Genomic DNA, 18788 nt, shown 5'->3' with positions numbered 1-18788 from the left:
TTGCTAAATAAACAGTTAAGAACATAGAAAACAAGAGAAAAGCAAAATGAAATGAAAATTGAAACTGGTTCTAAAATCTTCAGGCTCTGAAGAATTTGTCTGTGTCTATGTGTCAATAATCAAGAAAGGCCTTGACCTCACTTCATGTGAGTGTGAAATGCTTTCCCATCTCTGGCTGGTCTCCACAAATTAGATGACAAAGTCTTCTTGTTAAAGGAGCACTGTTCAGCTTTATGGACATAACTAAGCACTTACATAAAATATTCTTAAAATTCTCGCAAAAAGAACATTAAACTAATATTTTAGATGTGCTAAACCAGAGTGTTCTTATAAAAAAAATTCTGTCAACTCAGTAACATTTTAAGATTCCAAAGTTAAGGTAAATCTTTGGCAAGCGAGATTAAGAATTTTGGTCTTAAAAGAAAGAGCTAGGTCTTTTCTGTGGTTTATTTGTATATAGTATAGAACAAGCATACATTTAATTTTACTTGGGTCTCTTTTTCCTAAAGATATGCAGATTTATTGATTAATATTATATAGTTCTTATATGTAACACTTAAAATTATAAAAAACATAAAGTGGGGGTGCCTGGGTGGCTCAGTGGGTTAAAGCCTCTGCCTTCAGCTCAGGTCATGATCTCAGGGTCCTGGGATCAAGCCTGACATCGGGCTCTCTACTCAGCAGGAAGCCTGCTTCCTCCTCTCTCTCTGCCTGCCTCTCTGCCTACTTGTGATCTCTGTCAAATAAATAAATAAAATCTTTTTTTAAAAAACCCCATAAAGTGTATTCAACTAACATTGAATCATTGTTCTGACAAACTTAATTTTAGCTGTAACTATGTGCTGTAGTATGTTAGGTTTAAGACATTTAGTTAACCTAAAAGACATTTAGTTAACCTAAAATTCTGGACTACTATTAAATTGAGTCAATTAATAATTAATTAATAATTACTGGATTAAAAGATAAATTTTAATTAAAATCAAATACTTAAATATTGGTTACAAAGCATAGATTTAAGTCTTACATTACTGCTTCTTATTTTTATATGCTGTAGAGAGGTGATACCTTTGGGTCATGTTACTGAATATGTTTGTTCATTTTTCCTTTTTAATAGGACAGGTGTCACCACAGACAGCTACGCTATGTATGCTCAGGAATTCTGCTAATTTGTTATAATGCTTATAAGAGATGATTCTCAACTGCACACTTCCAAATTTTCTTTCTGAAATAAAAATTATTTTGGTTAAAAGTAACAATTAAAATAAGCGGCTGACATTATATTATGAGCAATAGTAACAAATGGATATGCAGTTTATTCCTAAAGGAATGATTCTCCAACTTCTGTTCTCAGGACCCCTTTGCACTCTGAAAAAATTAAGAATTTCCAAAGAGATTTTGAGAAGTTCTTAAAAAAAAAGAAAAAAAAAGATTTTATTTGAGAGAGAGAGCACGTGTGCACAAGTCGGTGCGGGGAGGGACAGAGGAAGAAGCAGCAGCGGACTCCCTGCTGAGCAGGGAGCCGACCACATGGCTGGACCCCAACAAGATCATGACCTGAGTTGAGGGCACCCTGGTGCCCCCCCACAAAGACTTTTCAAATGCATGTTTTATCTATCAGTAACTGCCATATTAGAAGTCAGAACAGAAAATTTATGTATATTCACTAACTGAACTTATTTGAGACAAAATCATTGAATGTTAATGTCAATTTTCAAAAAAATTATATTTAAAAAATCAATGAGAAGACTAGAAAATTTCTAAAAACTCTTTATTCTGACTTAATAGAAATAGCTAGATTCTCATATATGCTTCTGTATTTGATCTATTACAATATCACATATCACATAGCTTCTGGAAAGCGACATGTCTTAGTATTATGAAAATAGTTTTGACCTGGCAGATCACTAAAAAGATTGTCAGTTTGTTTCAGAATATAAAGATCATAAAATGAAAGACTGATTTGGAAAGTAAATTTTACTTGACCTGGTTTAAATCTGTGTCCGAGATAAAGCTCTGTAATGTATTTAAATGTAGCAAAATTATCTTGATTTTGATGGGCTTGCTTGGTTTACTGATTAATGCCTTCACTTATAATAAGAAAGGTTATTCTTTATTTTCTATGTAATCTGCCTAGATAGCAGATTCTGTGTTTTACTAGAATAATTTTCTGATCTTTAAGTTGTGTTTATTATGTCTTTATTCTTGATCATTTAATGGCAAAGTACAGTTTCCTCATTTATCAAAGAGCTAAAGTTCTTTAAAACTATGTTACTTCCTACGCTTCTTTTTAAAATATTTCAATGTCATTTTGCTTAGATAGGTAATCAAGTATTGTTTCTGAGGCATCCATAATCCTATCTTAATCAAGTACCCAAAGAATCTCTAACAACTCTTGATTTTGTTTTCCAAAAAGTCACATCCTGTTATAAAAGATATAAAGTTTTTATAAAGTTTTCAGGATATCTTTTAAACCTAAAACTACCTTTGAGATTTCTAAAAGGGATGCTGGGGAAATGCAAAAATTAATTCCTTCTCCTCATAAAGAGAGAAATGTGAAAATTAGGTTCATTTGATGGGTTACTATTGTTTAAGAGTTGCACGAGAAGAGTTGAAAAATCAGAAGAGATGCTTAGCCTCCCTTATATTTTTAAAAGTAAAAAACTGTTAACATAAGATTTTCAGAAATTGTATACCTTATGAGCAGTTCCTGAAGATTATTGACTATCTTGAGAGTAAACTTCAAGAGAAACACTAATCATAACTCATAATTTTTTTTTCAGAAATGGACAGAATATCAAAATAGAGGATCAACAAAGAAAGATGTGAACAACACTATAAATCAAGTAGGCCTAACAGGCATATAGAAAATACTCCATCCAACAGCAGCACAAATCACATTCTCCTCAAGTGCTCATGGAATATTCTGCAGTATAGAACACACAGCTACAAAACAAGTGTCAATAAATTTCATAAGACTGAAATCATATGAAGTATATTCTCTGACCATAACAGAACAAAGCTAGAGATCTGTAAAAGTGAAAAAATTCATAAATAGGTGCATATTAAAAAACATACTCTTAAGTAGTCAGTAGGCCAAAGAAAAAAATTATAAGAGAAATTAGAAAATACATAGAAATGAATGATAACAAAGATACAACATACTAAAACTTAGGGGATGCAGGGAAGGCAGTATTCAGAGGGAAATCTATAGCTGTAAACTTCTACATTTAAAATAAGATTTAGGGGCACCTGGCTGGCTCAGTCAGTTAAGCATCTGCTTTCAGCTCAGGTCATGGTCCCAGGGTTCTGGGATCGAGCCATGCATCGGGTTCCCTGCTCGGTGGAGTCTACTTCTCCCTCTTCCTCTGCCTGCTGCTCTGCCTTCTTGTGCTCTATTTCTCTGTCAAATAAATAAAATCTTTTAAAAAGTTTACAAAAAAAACAAGATTTAAAGGAACAAACTAACTTTAAGTCTCATGAGTAACTAGAAGAGCAAGCTAAAACCAAACCTACCAGAAAGATGGAAATAATAAAGAACAGATAAATATGAAACAAATAGTAGAAAAAAATTGAATCAATGAAATAAAAAATTCAGAATCTTTTCATGATAAAGAAAATAAACTATTCATAAAACTAGGAATAGATGGGAAAATACTCCGCCTAATAGAGAACATTTACAAAAACTTACATGTATCACTGTCAATTGGGAAAGACTGAGGCTTTCTCCTTAGGATTAGAAACAATAAAAGAATGCCTGCTTTCACTGGTGCTATTCAACACCATAGCGGATGTTCTAGTGAGAGAAATTAGGAAAAGAAATAAAAGGCATCCACATTAGAAAGGAAGAAGCAAAATTATCACTGTTCACAGATGACATGATCCTATATATACACAGAAGATCCCAATGAATCCAAAAGAAAGAAAAAGGGCAAATGGGCAAAAATCACTTATGTTAATCAAACCCAAGGTGAGTGTTATTGGGAATTCCAATGTATAGCTGGTTGGTCACAAGTCAACCTGAGCCTATGACTGGTGTCTGAAATGGTTGGGGGTGGGGGTCAGTCTTGTGGGACTATGCCCATAAACTGGGACCTAAGACTATCTCTGGGTAGATAGTGTCAGAACTGAATTGAACTGTAGAGCACCCAGCTGATGTTACAGAAAACTACTTGTTGTGGAGGGAAAACCTCTGTACATTTAGTAACCAGAAATATCAGAAGTGAAGTGTTCACTGTGAAGGTAAAGACGACACACAGGGAAAAAGAAGATACAGGAGGAGGCGAGAACTTCAGGCTTTTCTTTTTTAGGTTTAATACAAGGCAACAATGAAAATATAACCCAAATAAGTGGGCAAAGGATGTGGCAAACAAGTGTTTGTTTCCCAAAAAAGATATATAAATGGCCAATAAACACATGAAAAGTCATCCCACATCATTACTCATTAAAGAAATGCAAAGAAAACAACAATGAGCACTTCATATTCAACAGAATGGCTATAATCCAAAAGACGTAATACTGAAGTGGTGGCAAGGAAGTAAAGATATTAGAACACTCATTCAGTGCTTGTGGGAATGGAGAATGGTGAGGCTGCTGTGGAAGTTTGGCAGTTCTGCAAAAAGTTAAACAATGTATTATCCTATAACCCAGCAATTCCAGTTCTAGATATAGACCCAAAACATTGAACACAGGGACTGAAGCAGATACTTGTGCACTGATGTTCACACCAGCATTACTCACAGTAGCCAAAGGTGAAAACCACCCAAGTATTGATGACCAGATGAATAGATAAAATGTGGTATATCCATATAATGGAATATTTTCAGGCATAAAAAAGAATGCCAAGTACTGATTTATCACAATGTGGGTAAACCTTAAAAACATTATACTAAGTGAAATAAGCAAGTTACAAAAGGAAAAATATTATATGACTCCACTTATATCTAGACGGTACCATGAGAAGTTACCAGGGGCTGGGAGAAAGGGTGATACAGAGTTATTTCTAAATGGGTACAGAGTTTGTTAGAGGTGATGAAAAAGTTTTGGAAATAGGTAGTAGTGAAAGTTTCTTAACATTGTGAATGTAATTAACGCCACTGAACTGTACACATAAAATGGCTAAAATGGCAAATTTTATGTTTTTTGCATATATAACCGCAGTTAAAAACTGTTATGATTTAATTATATACTGAACCCCCCAAAAGAATTTTACCTTCCTTCCACTCTGGTATTATTGGTTACCTTAACTAAATTAACCACAGCTATTTAATCTCTATAATGTATAGACAGTTTGTTTTACTCTGATGTTTGCCTGAAGACTCTGCTTTAAGTGACAGGCAAGAGTTTGTGTATTTAACAAAGAAAGACAGTCTCAGAGCCCCACAGAAAAGGACTCTATCAGGTTCTTCAAACTGTTGACCTGTCAGAAGAGAATCTTGATTACCGGTTTCTGAGTTGACACCAGACAACCCTGAGACCATACCAGTGCACTTAATGAGGGCTTCCAGGTTTTCTTCTAACCTAAAAGCTTACAGTTTTATAAAAGCAGACTACTGACCCAAGATCCAGCAGAACATCAACTACACAGGACTGAATAAATTGATAAAGGAAATTTTATTGTGGTTATGTATTTGGAATATTGTTGACATTGTTTTAATGTTCTATTTTCTGAATATATGAGAAAATCCTCTTTTTAAATTGTCTGTAACTCAAAACAATTTAGTAGACACTGCTTCTGTAAACTAAAATCAAATATATTAAAATAATGTTTCTCATTCACGTCCTCCTGATCTTACCCCTCCTTCTGAATTCAGAAACTTTCATTAAGTCTCCCTACTTTCCACAGCAATATAGTTATAAGCATTGTTTGTATAAGAATTTGTCCTTTTTTTACCGTTTAAATAATAGTTTGTATGTTTTTACATTTTTTTAAATCATGGTTACAAAGATTGACAGGAGACTAGGTTTATGTTTAAATACTCCAGATCTTTATATATAACACAATTAGAAAGATAAGTACCATATGATTTCACTCATATGTGGAATTTAAGAAACAAAACACACAAGAAAAGGGAAAAATAAGAGAGATATAGCAAGAAACAGACTCAATTATAGAGAACAATCTGATGGTTACAAGAGGGGAGGGTAGTGGGGTGAAGGGTTAAATAGGTGATGGTGATAAAAGAGTGCACATGTCGGGGTGCCTGGGTGGCTCAGTGGGTTAAAGCCTCTGCCTTCCGCTCAGGTCATGATCCCAGGGTCCTGGGATCGAGCCCAGGGTCCTGGGATCGAGCCCTGCATCGGGCTCTCTGCTCAGCAGGGAGCCTGCTTCCTCCTCTCTCTGCCTGCCTCTCTGCCTACTTCTGATCTGTCAAATAAATAAATAAAATCTTTTAAAAAAAAGAGAGTGTACATGCCATGATGAAAACAGAGTGACGTATGGAACTGCTGAATTACTATATTGTACATCTGAAACTACCTGGAATTAAAATAAAAAATTAAAAAAATAATAGATGTACTCATGATCCACTACTCCATTTAATCTTATATACCACAGCATCAAAACCTAAAAATCAATTCCATTGTCCTTTTTTTAAAACCAAGATATAAATGGACAAATTGACTGTGCAACCAAGGCATGGCCAATGAGAGCCATTAATCAGTTATGGTAAGATAATCTTAAGGTGTAATGTTGATCTTACCTCATCCTTATGGAGCACATACCTACACAATCCCCTAAGGGAATTATCCTGGTACCTTTTTTATATGGTCCCAGTATAAATGTGGTAGGGAGTTCACTTTCCAAGAGGTCAGGAACCCTCAGTAAATTTCAGGGACCTTGAGAAAAGAGGTGCTACAGGTGAAATGTGGTAGAGAGGATTTTGTGGCTCTGGTATCCTAGCTTTGGAATGGCAAAAGATAACAGAACACAAATACAATTCAATTCTGCATATACTTGGAAATTCACTTCCTAATTGTCTTTGTCTTTTAAAAAATTTTTTTTATTGTGTTATGTTTTTTGGTTATTTTTAATATTTTATTTATTTGACAGACAGAGATCACAAATAGGCAGAGAGGCAGGCAGAGAGAGGAGGAAGCAGGCTCCCTGCTGAGCAGAGAGCCCCCATGACCCTGAGATCATGACCTGACCCGAAGGCAGAGGCTTTGACCCACTAAGCCACCCAGGCGCCCCTTACTGTGTTATGCTATTCAGCATATAGTACATCAGTAGTTTTTGATGTAGTGGTCCAAGATTCATTGTTTACATATAACACCCAGTGCTCCATGCAGTCTGCGCCCTCCTTAATAACCATCACCAGGCTCACCCATCCCCCGGCACCCCTCCCCTCTAAAACCCTCAGTTTGTGTGTCTTTTAATTCTCCTCTGAACCACCTGTTAACATCTCAGTGGTTCATTAATTAATTGACTTAAATGTTTGACATGGGTTTAAAAAATAAAAATGGAAATTAAAACTTCAAAAGAGAGAAAATGATACAGTTAGAAGACAAGCAAAGGAAATCCAAAGTATACAAAGACCCCAAGGAAGAAAACTGAAATAATGAAATAAAAACAACTGTTCAAAAACAGTTCTCTGACTTACTTCATTTAGCATAATGCCCTCTAGGTTCATTCATGTCTTGTAAGTGGCAGGATTTCCTTCTCTCTCTTTTTGTTTTACATTTTATTTTTTTATTTTTTAAATTTCTTTTCAGTGTACCAGAACTCATTGTTTATGCACCACACCCAGTGCTCCATGCAATACGTGCCCTCCATAATACCCACCACCAGGATCACCCAACCTCCCACTCCCTGCCCCTTCAAAACCCTCAGGTTGTTTTTCAGAGTCCATAGTCTCTCATGGTTCATCTCCCCCTCCAATTTCCATCAGAATCATAGGATTTCCTTCTTTTCTAAGGCTGAATGTTTCACTGTATGTACATACTGATGCACACATATATCATATTTTCTTCATCACTCCTCTTTTCTTTTTTTTTTAAGATTTTATTTATTTATTTGACAGACAGAGATCACAAGTAGGCAGAGAGCCAGGCAGAGAGAGAGAGGGAAGCAGGCTCCCCGTTGAGCAGAGAGCTGGATGTGGGGCTCGATCCCAGGACCCTGGGATCATGACCTGGGCTGAAGGCAGAGGCTTTAATCCACTGAGCCACCGAGGTGCCCCCATCCACTCCTCTTTTCATGGGCACTTAAATTACTTCCTTGTCTTGCCAATTGTGAATAATGTTGTAATCAGTATGGAGGTGTAGATATCTCTTTGAGTTAGTGATTTCATTTCCTTTGGATATATACCCAGAAGTAAAATTTCTAGATCATTCTGTTTTTAATTTTTTGAGGAACCTCCATAACTGTTTTCCATAGTGGCTGTATCAATTATACATTCCCACCAATGTGCACAAGGGTTCTCTTTTCTCCACATTCTCTTTAGCATTTTTATCTCTTGCCCTTTTGGTAATAGGCATTCTTTTAAAGCAGTTCTAGGTTCACAGCAAAATTGGGTGGAGAGTACAAAGTTTCCACATATACCAAATCCACTCCCCCTCAAAGAACATACCCCACTACTGAACATTCTGTGCCATAGTGCTATATTTGCTCTAATCAATGAAACTGCACATCATTTTCACCCAAAGTCCATAGTTATATTAGGGTTCACTCCTGATGATGTATGTTTTATGGGTTTTGACAAATGTATAATGACAGGTATCTACTGCTGTAGTATCACAGAACAGTTTCACTGCCCTAAAAATTCTCTATGTTCTGTCTATTCATCCTTTCCTCCCCAACTAACCTCTGCCAACCAGCGATCTTTTTATTTTCTCCACAGTTTTGACTTTTCTGGAATATCATATAGTCAGAATCATGTGGTATGTAGCCTTTTCAGATTGATGAAGAAAATTATATGATATATATATAATTATATATTATATATAAATATATATAATTTTATATTATATATAAAATATATTTAAAATAATATGCATTGTGCTCGCTTCGGCAGCACATATACTAAAATAATATGCATTTAAGATGCATGTTAAAATAATATGCATTAAAGCCGCCAAGCGTGCCTTGGTGGCTCAGCGAGTTAAGAGGCTGACTCTTGATTTCTGCTCAGGTGATGATTTTGGGGCCCTAGATCCAGCCTCACTTTGGGCTCCATGCTCAGTGGGGAGTCTGCTTCAGGATTCTCTCTGTTCCTCTGCCCCTCCCTCCACACTCTCCTTCTCTGTCTTAAATAAATAAATAAATAAATAGATCTTTAACAAAAGATTCTCCCATGATTTTTCATGGCTTAGTATCTCATTTCTTATCTTTGATTAAGATTTCATTGTTTAGACATACCACAGATTTATCCATTCACCTACTGAAGAATATCTTGACTGATTCCAAGTTTAAGCAATGAATAAAGCTTCTATAAACACCCACATGCAGGTCTTTGCATGGACATAAGTTTCCAATTTATTTGAGTAAATAACAAAAAGTACAGTTGCTGGAATGTATAGTGAGAGTTTTATAAGAAAGTACTAAATTGTCTTCCAAGTGTCTATACCACAGGCAGGCGTTCCTGACAGCAATGAATAAGACTTTTCTATTGCTCCACATACTTGCCAGCATTTGGTGGTATGAGTGTTTTAGATTTTTGTGATTCTAACACATATGGAATAATATCATATGTATCATATGTTTTAATTTTCAATTCTGTAATGACATAGAGATATAGATATAGAAATATATACATATACACATATATATATATAGTTAGATGTGTGTGTGTGTGTGTGGGTGTATAGTCTAGCTATGTTCCTAGAATGAAAAAACTGATTTTTTAGTGGACAGCATTTTGACATACTTTTTATTTTTTTTAAAGATTTTATTTATTTATTTGATAGAGATCACAAGTAGGCAGAGGCAGGCAGAGAGAAGGGAGGAAGCAGGCTCCCTGCCAAGCAGAGAGCCCGACGATGGGCTCGATACCAGGACCCTGGGATCATGACCTGAGCCGAAAGCACAGGCTTTAACACACTGAGCCACCCAGGTGCCCCTGACATACTTTTAAAATAAGTCATTGAAGCTATGAATTTTGCTCTGAGAACTGCTTTAGCACTTTAGATTCTGTTATAAAGTACTTTCAAGATCATTATTTTCTAGGTATTTTGTAGTTTCTGTGTTTTAAAATGTCCAAGAGGTCAAGAGTTTTGTCTTGATTCCATCAATTCCTTGTTTTATTGCACTGTGATAGATAACATTGCTTTATTTCTGTGTCTTGGAATTTATTCAGGTTTTCTTTGTGAACAATTTTGTAAATGTCCAAAGGACACATAAATAGAAGATGGATTTTCTATTTTCAGGCTATAGTACATATTTCTTTTAAATCTTCTATAAATGTCATTTAGGTATTTTCCATCCTTTCTTTTTGTCTTTATTCCTTTAAATGGCTATCATAGACTGAGAAAGGTGAATTCAATTTTATGTTTATGTTCTTCCTTCTAAGTCCTACAGTTCAATACCAAAATCCACCAAAGATATCACATATAAACAAAAGGAAAAAAACAAACCAATAACTTCTAAATTTTAGGAAACCAAATTCATCAATAATTATAATAACACGCCATGATCAAGTAGGATTTATTCAGAAATGCAATGATGCCTTACTTTTGGAAATCTATTACTTTACTTCAATATGTTAATACTTCAAAAGACAAAAACCATAAGGTTATCTCTACAGAAGTTGAAAAGGCATGTAATTCAATATTGATTCTTTAAAATTCTAAAATAGGAACAGATGGACAAAACATTAAAAAAATGCCTACACCTAAAAGCCAATACCATCCTTAATGAAGAAACAGTATCAAGTTATTATATAACTTTAAAAAGGTTAATTACTATTTTGATTATTTCATAATAAAAAGTTAATAGTATCTGATATGATTATGGTTTGGAAGGCTCTGTAGCCTACATTTACTCAGAATTAGAGCTTGATTAAATTAGACATGAAATCTAGTGGCCGAAGGGCAATAATGTCATATTGAACAATAATGGTCCTATTTTTATACTCAATACTATGCTTCCATAAAAAAACAAAGTAAAAAATATTCTTATTCCAAGCAGTGTGTCAGAGAGTCAAAGTATAGTCATACGGTCTTCAAACAATCATTTGACTGGCTATCAAGTACTGAAGTGGCACAAATTTCTGGTGATAAAGACTGAGTTATTCAGATTAGAAATGCCTTTTATAACTGTATTACCGAACTCCCAGTTCCCACTGTACCTGTTTCTTTCAGGAGATTCCAGATTTCTCTACATTTATGGATCTGCTCGAGGGCACGACTCAGTAACTCGGTCTATTTGGCAATAATGCAAAGAAAATTAGTCTCAACCAGACAAAACTTAAAGCAAATTAAAATAATGTATCATATGCATTAAAAGCAGTTAAAAATGATAGAAAAATTACAGTTTAAGCTGAACACTTATAATTTATATACAAATATTAACCTCTCTTTGTATTTCTTTTTTTTTAAGATTTTATTTATTTATTTGACAGAGATCACAAGTAGGTAGAGAGGCAGGCAGAGAGAGAAGAGGAAGCAGGCTCTCCACAGAGCAGAGAGCCCGATGCGGGGCTCCATCCCAGGACCCTGGGATCATGACCCGAGCTGAAGGCAGAGGCTTTAACCCACTGAGCCACCCAGGTGCCCCTATTTGTATTTCTTTTTTAAAGATTTTATTTACTTATTTATTTAGTTGCAGAAATACAAGCACAAGCAGGGGGCAGCCACAGAGGGAGAAGAAGCAGACTCCCTGTTGAGCAGGGAGCCCAATGTGGGACTCAATCCCAGGACCCTGGGATCATAACCTGAGCCAAAGGCAGACACTTAGCCAACTGAGCCACCCAGGTGCCCCCATTTGTAATTTTCTTAATGTCCCAGAAAATGAGGATTAAACAGAAAATCTTTAGCACTATCAATTTTAATAATCTAGGACAGAAGAGCAGCACTTCTAGAATGGTGGTATGAGGAGTTCCATGGACCCTCCCCCTAGTAAAACAACCGTAACTAATGAATTATAAAACGCAAACATGTAAAGTCTCAGGAAATTTCCCAAAGGGTAAAAAGAAAATGGAGACACTTCTATTCCAGGAATCTACTGAGTCTCAGTAAGACAGTAAACACCCATGATAGCTGAACCCTCATCTACTCACCATCCACTCCCAGCTCTGTGTAGTGCTACTTTGGGGGGGTGTGTATGACCAAGAAGATGGGGTTCCCTGTATTCTCAGCTTCTAGACTAGGCATTTCCAGAAGGGGCAAGCTGCCAGCACTTTTCATCCTCCTCCCCCCGATCTGTATTGCAGGAACTCTATTATAATAAGCACAAATAAGAGGCCTGGAGCTCTCTTCCTCTACCCAGTCCCTATAACCAGGCATGGGAAATTACAGTTACTGGGTCTCAATTGCCCTCACTGCAGCTTGCTTATAGGACAGAGTTTCCACTGGGAGAGGCAAGTTCAGAATGCCAGGGACTATGACTCCTGCCAAGCACCTTACTCACAGAGCTGGACTGTCACTCTGAGAGAAATGTGCCATGTTCCCACTTCCAGCTCCAAAACAGTGATATAAAACTTCTTCTCAGGAGAAGCAGCAGCTCATTAGAAGAGTCAGCTCTGTATCTCTGCCTAAGAGGACTGACTTTAATTGGAACACAGCTTGGGGAAGTTCAAGTCTAAGGCTACTACAAAAAAAAAAAAAAAAAAAAGGGAGATTTCGGAGTTGAATACTTAAAAAGAGGCTAATAGCTCAATGATGTCAACATGCAAAACAGAAGACCAGCCAGAAGCTTACATAGGGAACGAGGGTGAGAAAAAACTAAGATCCCTACCACTTTTCAAAGGAGCCTCACATTAAGTGTATCAGACTGTGGAACAATTAATGTCTAAAAGCATTTTTGAACACAAACATGCACATGCACGTGCGCACGCACACACACAAACACACACACACTCACCCCCACCAAAAAGCAACCATGCTAGTAATTAGTCAAGATTAACATCTGGGTTAACACCAATGAAAGACTATTCAGAAGTTAACAGGGATATCGCGGAAAGAGAAACTATAAAAATAACCCTGCTAAAACTACTTTCATCCCTTTGTAGAGGGGGGGCCAGGGTGACTCCACAGGCAAAGACTGTGACCTCTAGAGAGTGATATCAGAAGCCGAACCCTTCTGTATAGCTGAGGGAAGTAGACTAGCCTGAACTAGCCCAGCCAAGTCTCTAAACCAATAAACAAGCAAGTATTAATGACAACAAACCACAAAGGGGAATAAGTATTCAAAGATGCTTCAATATATTATCTAAAATGTCTAGTTTTCAACAGAATATTGTGAGATATGCAAAGAAATGGTAAAGTATGACCCAAATGCAGGAAAAAAGCAGGCAAGAGGAATTGACTGAAAAGGTCCAGATGCTGAACTTGGCAGACAAAGATTTCAAAGCAGCTATTTTAAGTATGTTCAAACAACAAAAGGAAATCACAGTTTAACAAAGGTTTGGTGACAATGTCTCAGCAAATATATAATCTCAATAAAGAAGGCAGTGGGATAACATATTCAATATGATGAAAGATAGTAACAGTTTTTTTTAAAAGATTTTATTTATTTATTTGACAGATAGAGATCACAAGTAGGCAGAGAGGCAGGCAGAGGAGAGAAGGAAACAGGCTCCCTGCCGAGCAGAGAGCCCGATGCAGGTCTTGATCCCAGGACCCTGGGATCATGACCTGAGCTGAAAGCAGAGGCTTTAACCCACTGAGCCACCCAGGCGCCCCAAAGACAATAACCATTAACCAACAATCTAATAACCAGCAAAACTATCTTTCAGAACTGAAAGCAAAAAGCAAAAAAATTATAAACAAAAGTCGATAGAATTTATTGCTGGCAGAACCATTTTATAAAAATGCTAGGAGAAGTTCTTCAGGCTGAAAACAAATGACGCCAGATAGTCTGAATCCAAACAGAAAAAAAGTACACTGGTAAAAGCAATTATGTAATAGTTATGTAAACATAAAAGTATATAAATATATATTTCTTTTTTCTTCTTTCAATTCTTTTAAAAAGCAATTGTATAAAACCATTGTTTTTTATACCTAACACACCATTCCATAGACCATTCCACCAACCCAAGAATCACACAAATTCTTCTCAAGCACACACGGCACTTTCTCCAGGACAGACAATATGCTAGGCTCCAACACAAACTTCAAATAAAGTTTAAATAACATGAAATTACACAAACTACGTACTCTGACCTTAGTGGAGTAAGTTTAGAAATCAATAAGATAATACTAGTTTGGGAAATTCACAAATATGTGGATATTAAGTAAGAGGCTACTAAATAAACAATGGGTCAAAGAAAAAAATCACAATGAAAATTTAAAAATAATTCGAGACGAATGAAAAGAAAACACAACATACCAAAACATATGGGATGCTGCTCAAGCAGTATGCTATGGTCTGAATGTGTACCACTCAACCAGTTCATATGTTGAAATCTTAAACCTCAAAGGTGCAGATATTAGTAGGTGGGGCTTTTAGGAGGTGCTAAAGTCACAGAGATAGAGCCCTCATGAATGGGATGTGTGCCCTTTAAGAGGCTCTAGAGAGATCCTTAGCCCTTTCTACCATGTGAAGACAAAGAAAAAAGGCGCAAACTATGAATCAGGATAAAAGGCCCTCACCAGAGAACACAACCATGCTAGTACCTTGATCTTGGACTTCTATCCTCAAGAACTGTGAGAAATAAAATTCTGTTGTTTATAAGCTTCCCAGTGTGTGGTGTTTTAGTTATAGAAGCCTAAATGGGCTAAGAGAGAAAACTAGCACTGAGAGTGGGGTGCTTCTCTAACAAACGCCTGAATGAATGGAAGCAGTTTTGGAACTGTGTAATGGGTAGAAGCTGGAAGAGTTCAGAGGCGTGAGCTAGAAAAAAACTACTTTGCTGAGAATGAATGGTTAAGAGCAATTCTCATATTTGAAAGAGGACTTTAGCTATCTCCATTTTTTACCTCCGTCTGTACTTTCTAATTGATGAAGCTCTTCTTTTTGGCTTATCTCAACTCAGGCAAAGTACTCTGTGGGCAAAGCATCCTATGATGGGAATTAAACTACCCTCTCAAGCAATAAGGATTGCCCTGAGCCTGCAAGACCCCATGTGACTGATCCCAAGACAATGACTGTATCTTCATGTACCTACTGACCTTTTCCCCACGTTTTCCTTGTATAAACCTAGAATTATTTTTAGCACTTCCACGGTTGTCTTTGAGACACTAGTCTGCTATCTTCCCATTGTTGCCCTCACTGAAATAAATTCCTTTCTTTTTTCACCACCAATCCCCTCTCTGCCTTTGGATTTTGTCAGCAGCACATGGCCAGATCGGGTCTGTCTGGGACCCTCAGACATCCCTGTGCCCTGGTTACATGAGGACCAAGAAAGAGAATAGCTGCAGAAATCAATCTTCTTAGAGAACAGTTTGGGAATACAGTGAAGAGAATGTTGGTAGAAATATGGATATTGAAGATCATTCCAATGACGAAGGAGGAACAATGGAAATTGGAGGAAAGCCACCCACGCTAAAAAAATAGCAAAAAGTTTGGCGGGATTGTGTTTATGTCCTAGTGTTTCATAGAAGATAATACTTTTGAGTGGCGAAATTGGACATTTGGCTAAAAAAATCTCTAAGCAAGGTGCTGAAAAAGTGGCCTGGTTTCTCTTGAATGCTTATAGTAAAATGTAAGAAGAGAGAAATGATTTAAAGGTGAAAATGCTAATCACAAAGGAAGCACAGGGGCACCTGGGTGGCTCAATCCATTAAGTGTCTGCCTTCTGCTCGGGTCCTGGGATTGACCCCCGCACTGAGCTCCACATTGGGTTCCCTGCTCAGTGGGGATTCTGGTCTCCCTCTCTCTTTGCCCCCCACCTCCACTGCTGCTCACTCTCTTGCATACTCTCTCAAATAAATAATTAAATCTTTTTTTTTTTTTAAAGGAAGCACAATTTAAAAATTTGGAAAATTTTCAGCCTATCAAATTGAAAGAAATAAGAAAGCTAGTTTAAGACGGAACACTAAGGGTATGATTGAAATTTGATAAGGAGAATGCTGTGGTTCAACCATCTCAACAGAAGCCAGGAGCTATTCACACACCAAGACAATGGGGAAATTGGTCAGCCATCTAAACAGAAGTTAGTAACTCTTGTCCAAAGCAATGGAAGAATGATCTGAGGCAGTTCAGAGTTCTTGGGGCTGGCCCTAAAAAAGGCCTCCCAACACAGGCCCTAGAGTACAAGGGTCTAAGAGGCAGAATGATTTCAAAGGAGGAGACACAGCTCCCCAGTGCCACTGAACCTCCCCGACTCCCCTTCTCAAATTCTGGGGCCATGTTGCACAGCCACTCCAAGTGCAGCAGGCTGTTGTGCCTGCCCCTCCAGACGGCATAGGTCACAAACTTTGGGAAGTCATCAGCTTGGTGTCCTCATGGTAGGCAGAATGCAAGAGCGGGGAGCATAAAGGCTTCCACCTAGATTTCAAAAGATGCCAGAGGAGATTTTGGAGCTCAAAAAACCGCTGTGGGGTGAAGCTATAGCAGGAGACCCCCATTAGGGGCAACACCCAGTACAGCTTTCCATCCCAGGGCAGCACAGCTACTGTGAGGGATTCCAGTCTGAACCTTAATCTGTGAGAGCTATAGCATGGGTTTACACCTGGCAGAACCATGTGGGTGGGGCCTAGAGGTTTGGGGACACAACTGCAGTCCCAGTGGGTCCAGAATGTGGGACACAAAGCCAAGGAGGATTGTTCCCAAGCCTTGGTGTTTAATATTACTTGGCCCACTAGGTTTCAGACTTACTTTGAACCCATTAACTTTTTTTTTCCTATTTCTCCTTTTTGAACAGGAATATCTATCTTATTCCTGTCTCTCCACTGCATTTTGGAAGCATATAACTTGTTTGATTTCACATGTTCATAGCTGTAGAGCAATTAGCCTCAGGATGAATTGTACCTTCAATCTTACCTCGTATCTGGTTTAGATGATATTTAGAAGAAACTATGGACTTAGACTTTTGAGTCAATGCTAGAATGAATTAAGATGTTTAGAGCTATTGAGATGGAATGAATGTATTTTGTATGAGGAGGATATGAATTTTGAGGGGCCAAAGGAGGAATGCTGTGGGTCTGAATGTGTCCCCAAATTTATAGTGCTTCAAACAGCTTAAGACACAGTGCTTAGAGGGAAATTTATAGCTATAAAAGTTATTACAAAAAGAAGTAAGTTACTAAGCTAAACTTCTACTCTAAGACACTGGAAGAAAAGCAAACTAAAACCTAAGCAACCAGAAGGAAGAAAATGATAAAGATTAGAGTGGGAATTAATGAAACAGAGACCAGAAACATAATAGGGAGATAAAAGAAATCAAACTTGGTTCTTGAAAAAGAAAATGAAATTGAAAAAATTTTGTATAAACTGGTCAAGAAAAAAAAAGGAGAAGACACAAATGACTATAATCAGGAGTGAAAGAGGGGCCATAATCATCAAACTTACAGAAATAAAAAATGATTCTAAGGGAAAACTATGACCAACTGTAAGCCAAAAAATAAGATCACTTAGATTATAATACACACATTTCCAGAAACATAAACTACTGAAACTGAAAGTTGTGGCAAGGAGGTGCAGAAAGTAGAACCTTAGCCTAGTGCTGGTGGGAATGTAAAATGGTTTTGCTGCTCTGGAAAATACTCTGGTAGTTCCTCACAAGATTAAGCATAGAGTTATCATAAAACCGAGCAATTTCACTGCTAGGTATATACTCAAGGGAAAATAAAACACACATGTCCACACAAAATTTCTATATAAGTGTTTACCATAGCATTATTTGTAACAGCTGAAAATTGTTAAAACTCAATATCCATCCATGGATGAATGGAAAAACAAAATGTGGTATATTCATATATTGGAATATCACTCAGCCATTGTGGGAATGGAGTACTGATCCAAACTACAACATGGTGAACCTATACGGAGTCAGTCAGGAAAGATTAAGTCATATGATAGTATTTATATGAAATATCCACAATAGGAAATCTATAAAGACACAAAATAGATTAGTGGATGCCTAGGGCTACTGGTTGGGACAGGGAGTGACTGCTAATAGGTAAGTGATATTTTTTTAGAGTGATGAAATGTTTTAAAAACTATATTGTGGGGATGCCTGGGTGGCTCAGTGGGTTAAGGCCTCTGCCTTTGGCTTGGGTCATGATCTCAGGATCCTGGGATTGAGCCCCACATCGGGCTCTCTGCTCAGCAGGGAGCCTGCTTCCTTCTCTCTCTCTCTCTCTGCCTGCCTCTCTGCCTACTTGTGATCTCTGTCAAGTACATAAGTGAAATCTTAAAAAAAAAAAACCCAAAAACAAACAAACAAAAAAACTATATTGTGTCAATAGCTGCACAAATCTGAATATTCTAAAAACCTTTAAACTGTATACTTTACTGGGTGAATCCTAAGCTATGCTAATTATACCTCAATACGTTTGTTAAAAAATAATGTAGGATAGGGGTCAGGATACATTTGTATAAAAGGTCAAACAGTAAATGTTTTAGGCTTTTCCAGCCACACAACTATCTTTCACGTATTTTTTTTTTCACATACATTTCCACATATATTTTCTTTTATTATCTTTTTATTATCTTTCACGTATATTTTCATTCACAACCTTCCATGAATGTA

General features: G+C 37.0%; 1 protein-coding gene across 3 annotated transcripts in view; it reads right to left on the bottom strand.

Annotated features, from left to right (window-relative positions):
* Positions 1 to 18788, bottom strand: part of TEX11 (testis expressed 11) — a 312028-nt gene that overhangs the window by 60009 nt on the left and 233231 nt on the right. For all 3 annotated transcript variants that reach the window (XM_082716160.1, XM_082716159.1, XM_082716161.1), the window contains one exon: positions 11283 to 11355. In XM_082716160.1, the coding sequence (XP_082572286.1) occupies positions 11283 to 11355 (73 nt within the window). The remainder of the gene's footprint in view (positions 1 to 11282; positions 11356 to 18788) is intronic.

Source organism: Mustela nivalis (genome assembly GCF_964662115.1).
Source record: "Mustela nivalis genome assembly, chromosome: X".
Classification (NCBI taxonomy): Eukaryota; Metazoa; Chordata; class Mammalia; order Carnivora; family Mustelidae; genus Mustela; species Mustela nivalis.
The sequence above is the reverse complement of the archived record's forward strand: the minus strand, read 5'-3'. Positions and strand labels throughout refer to the sequence as shown.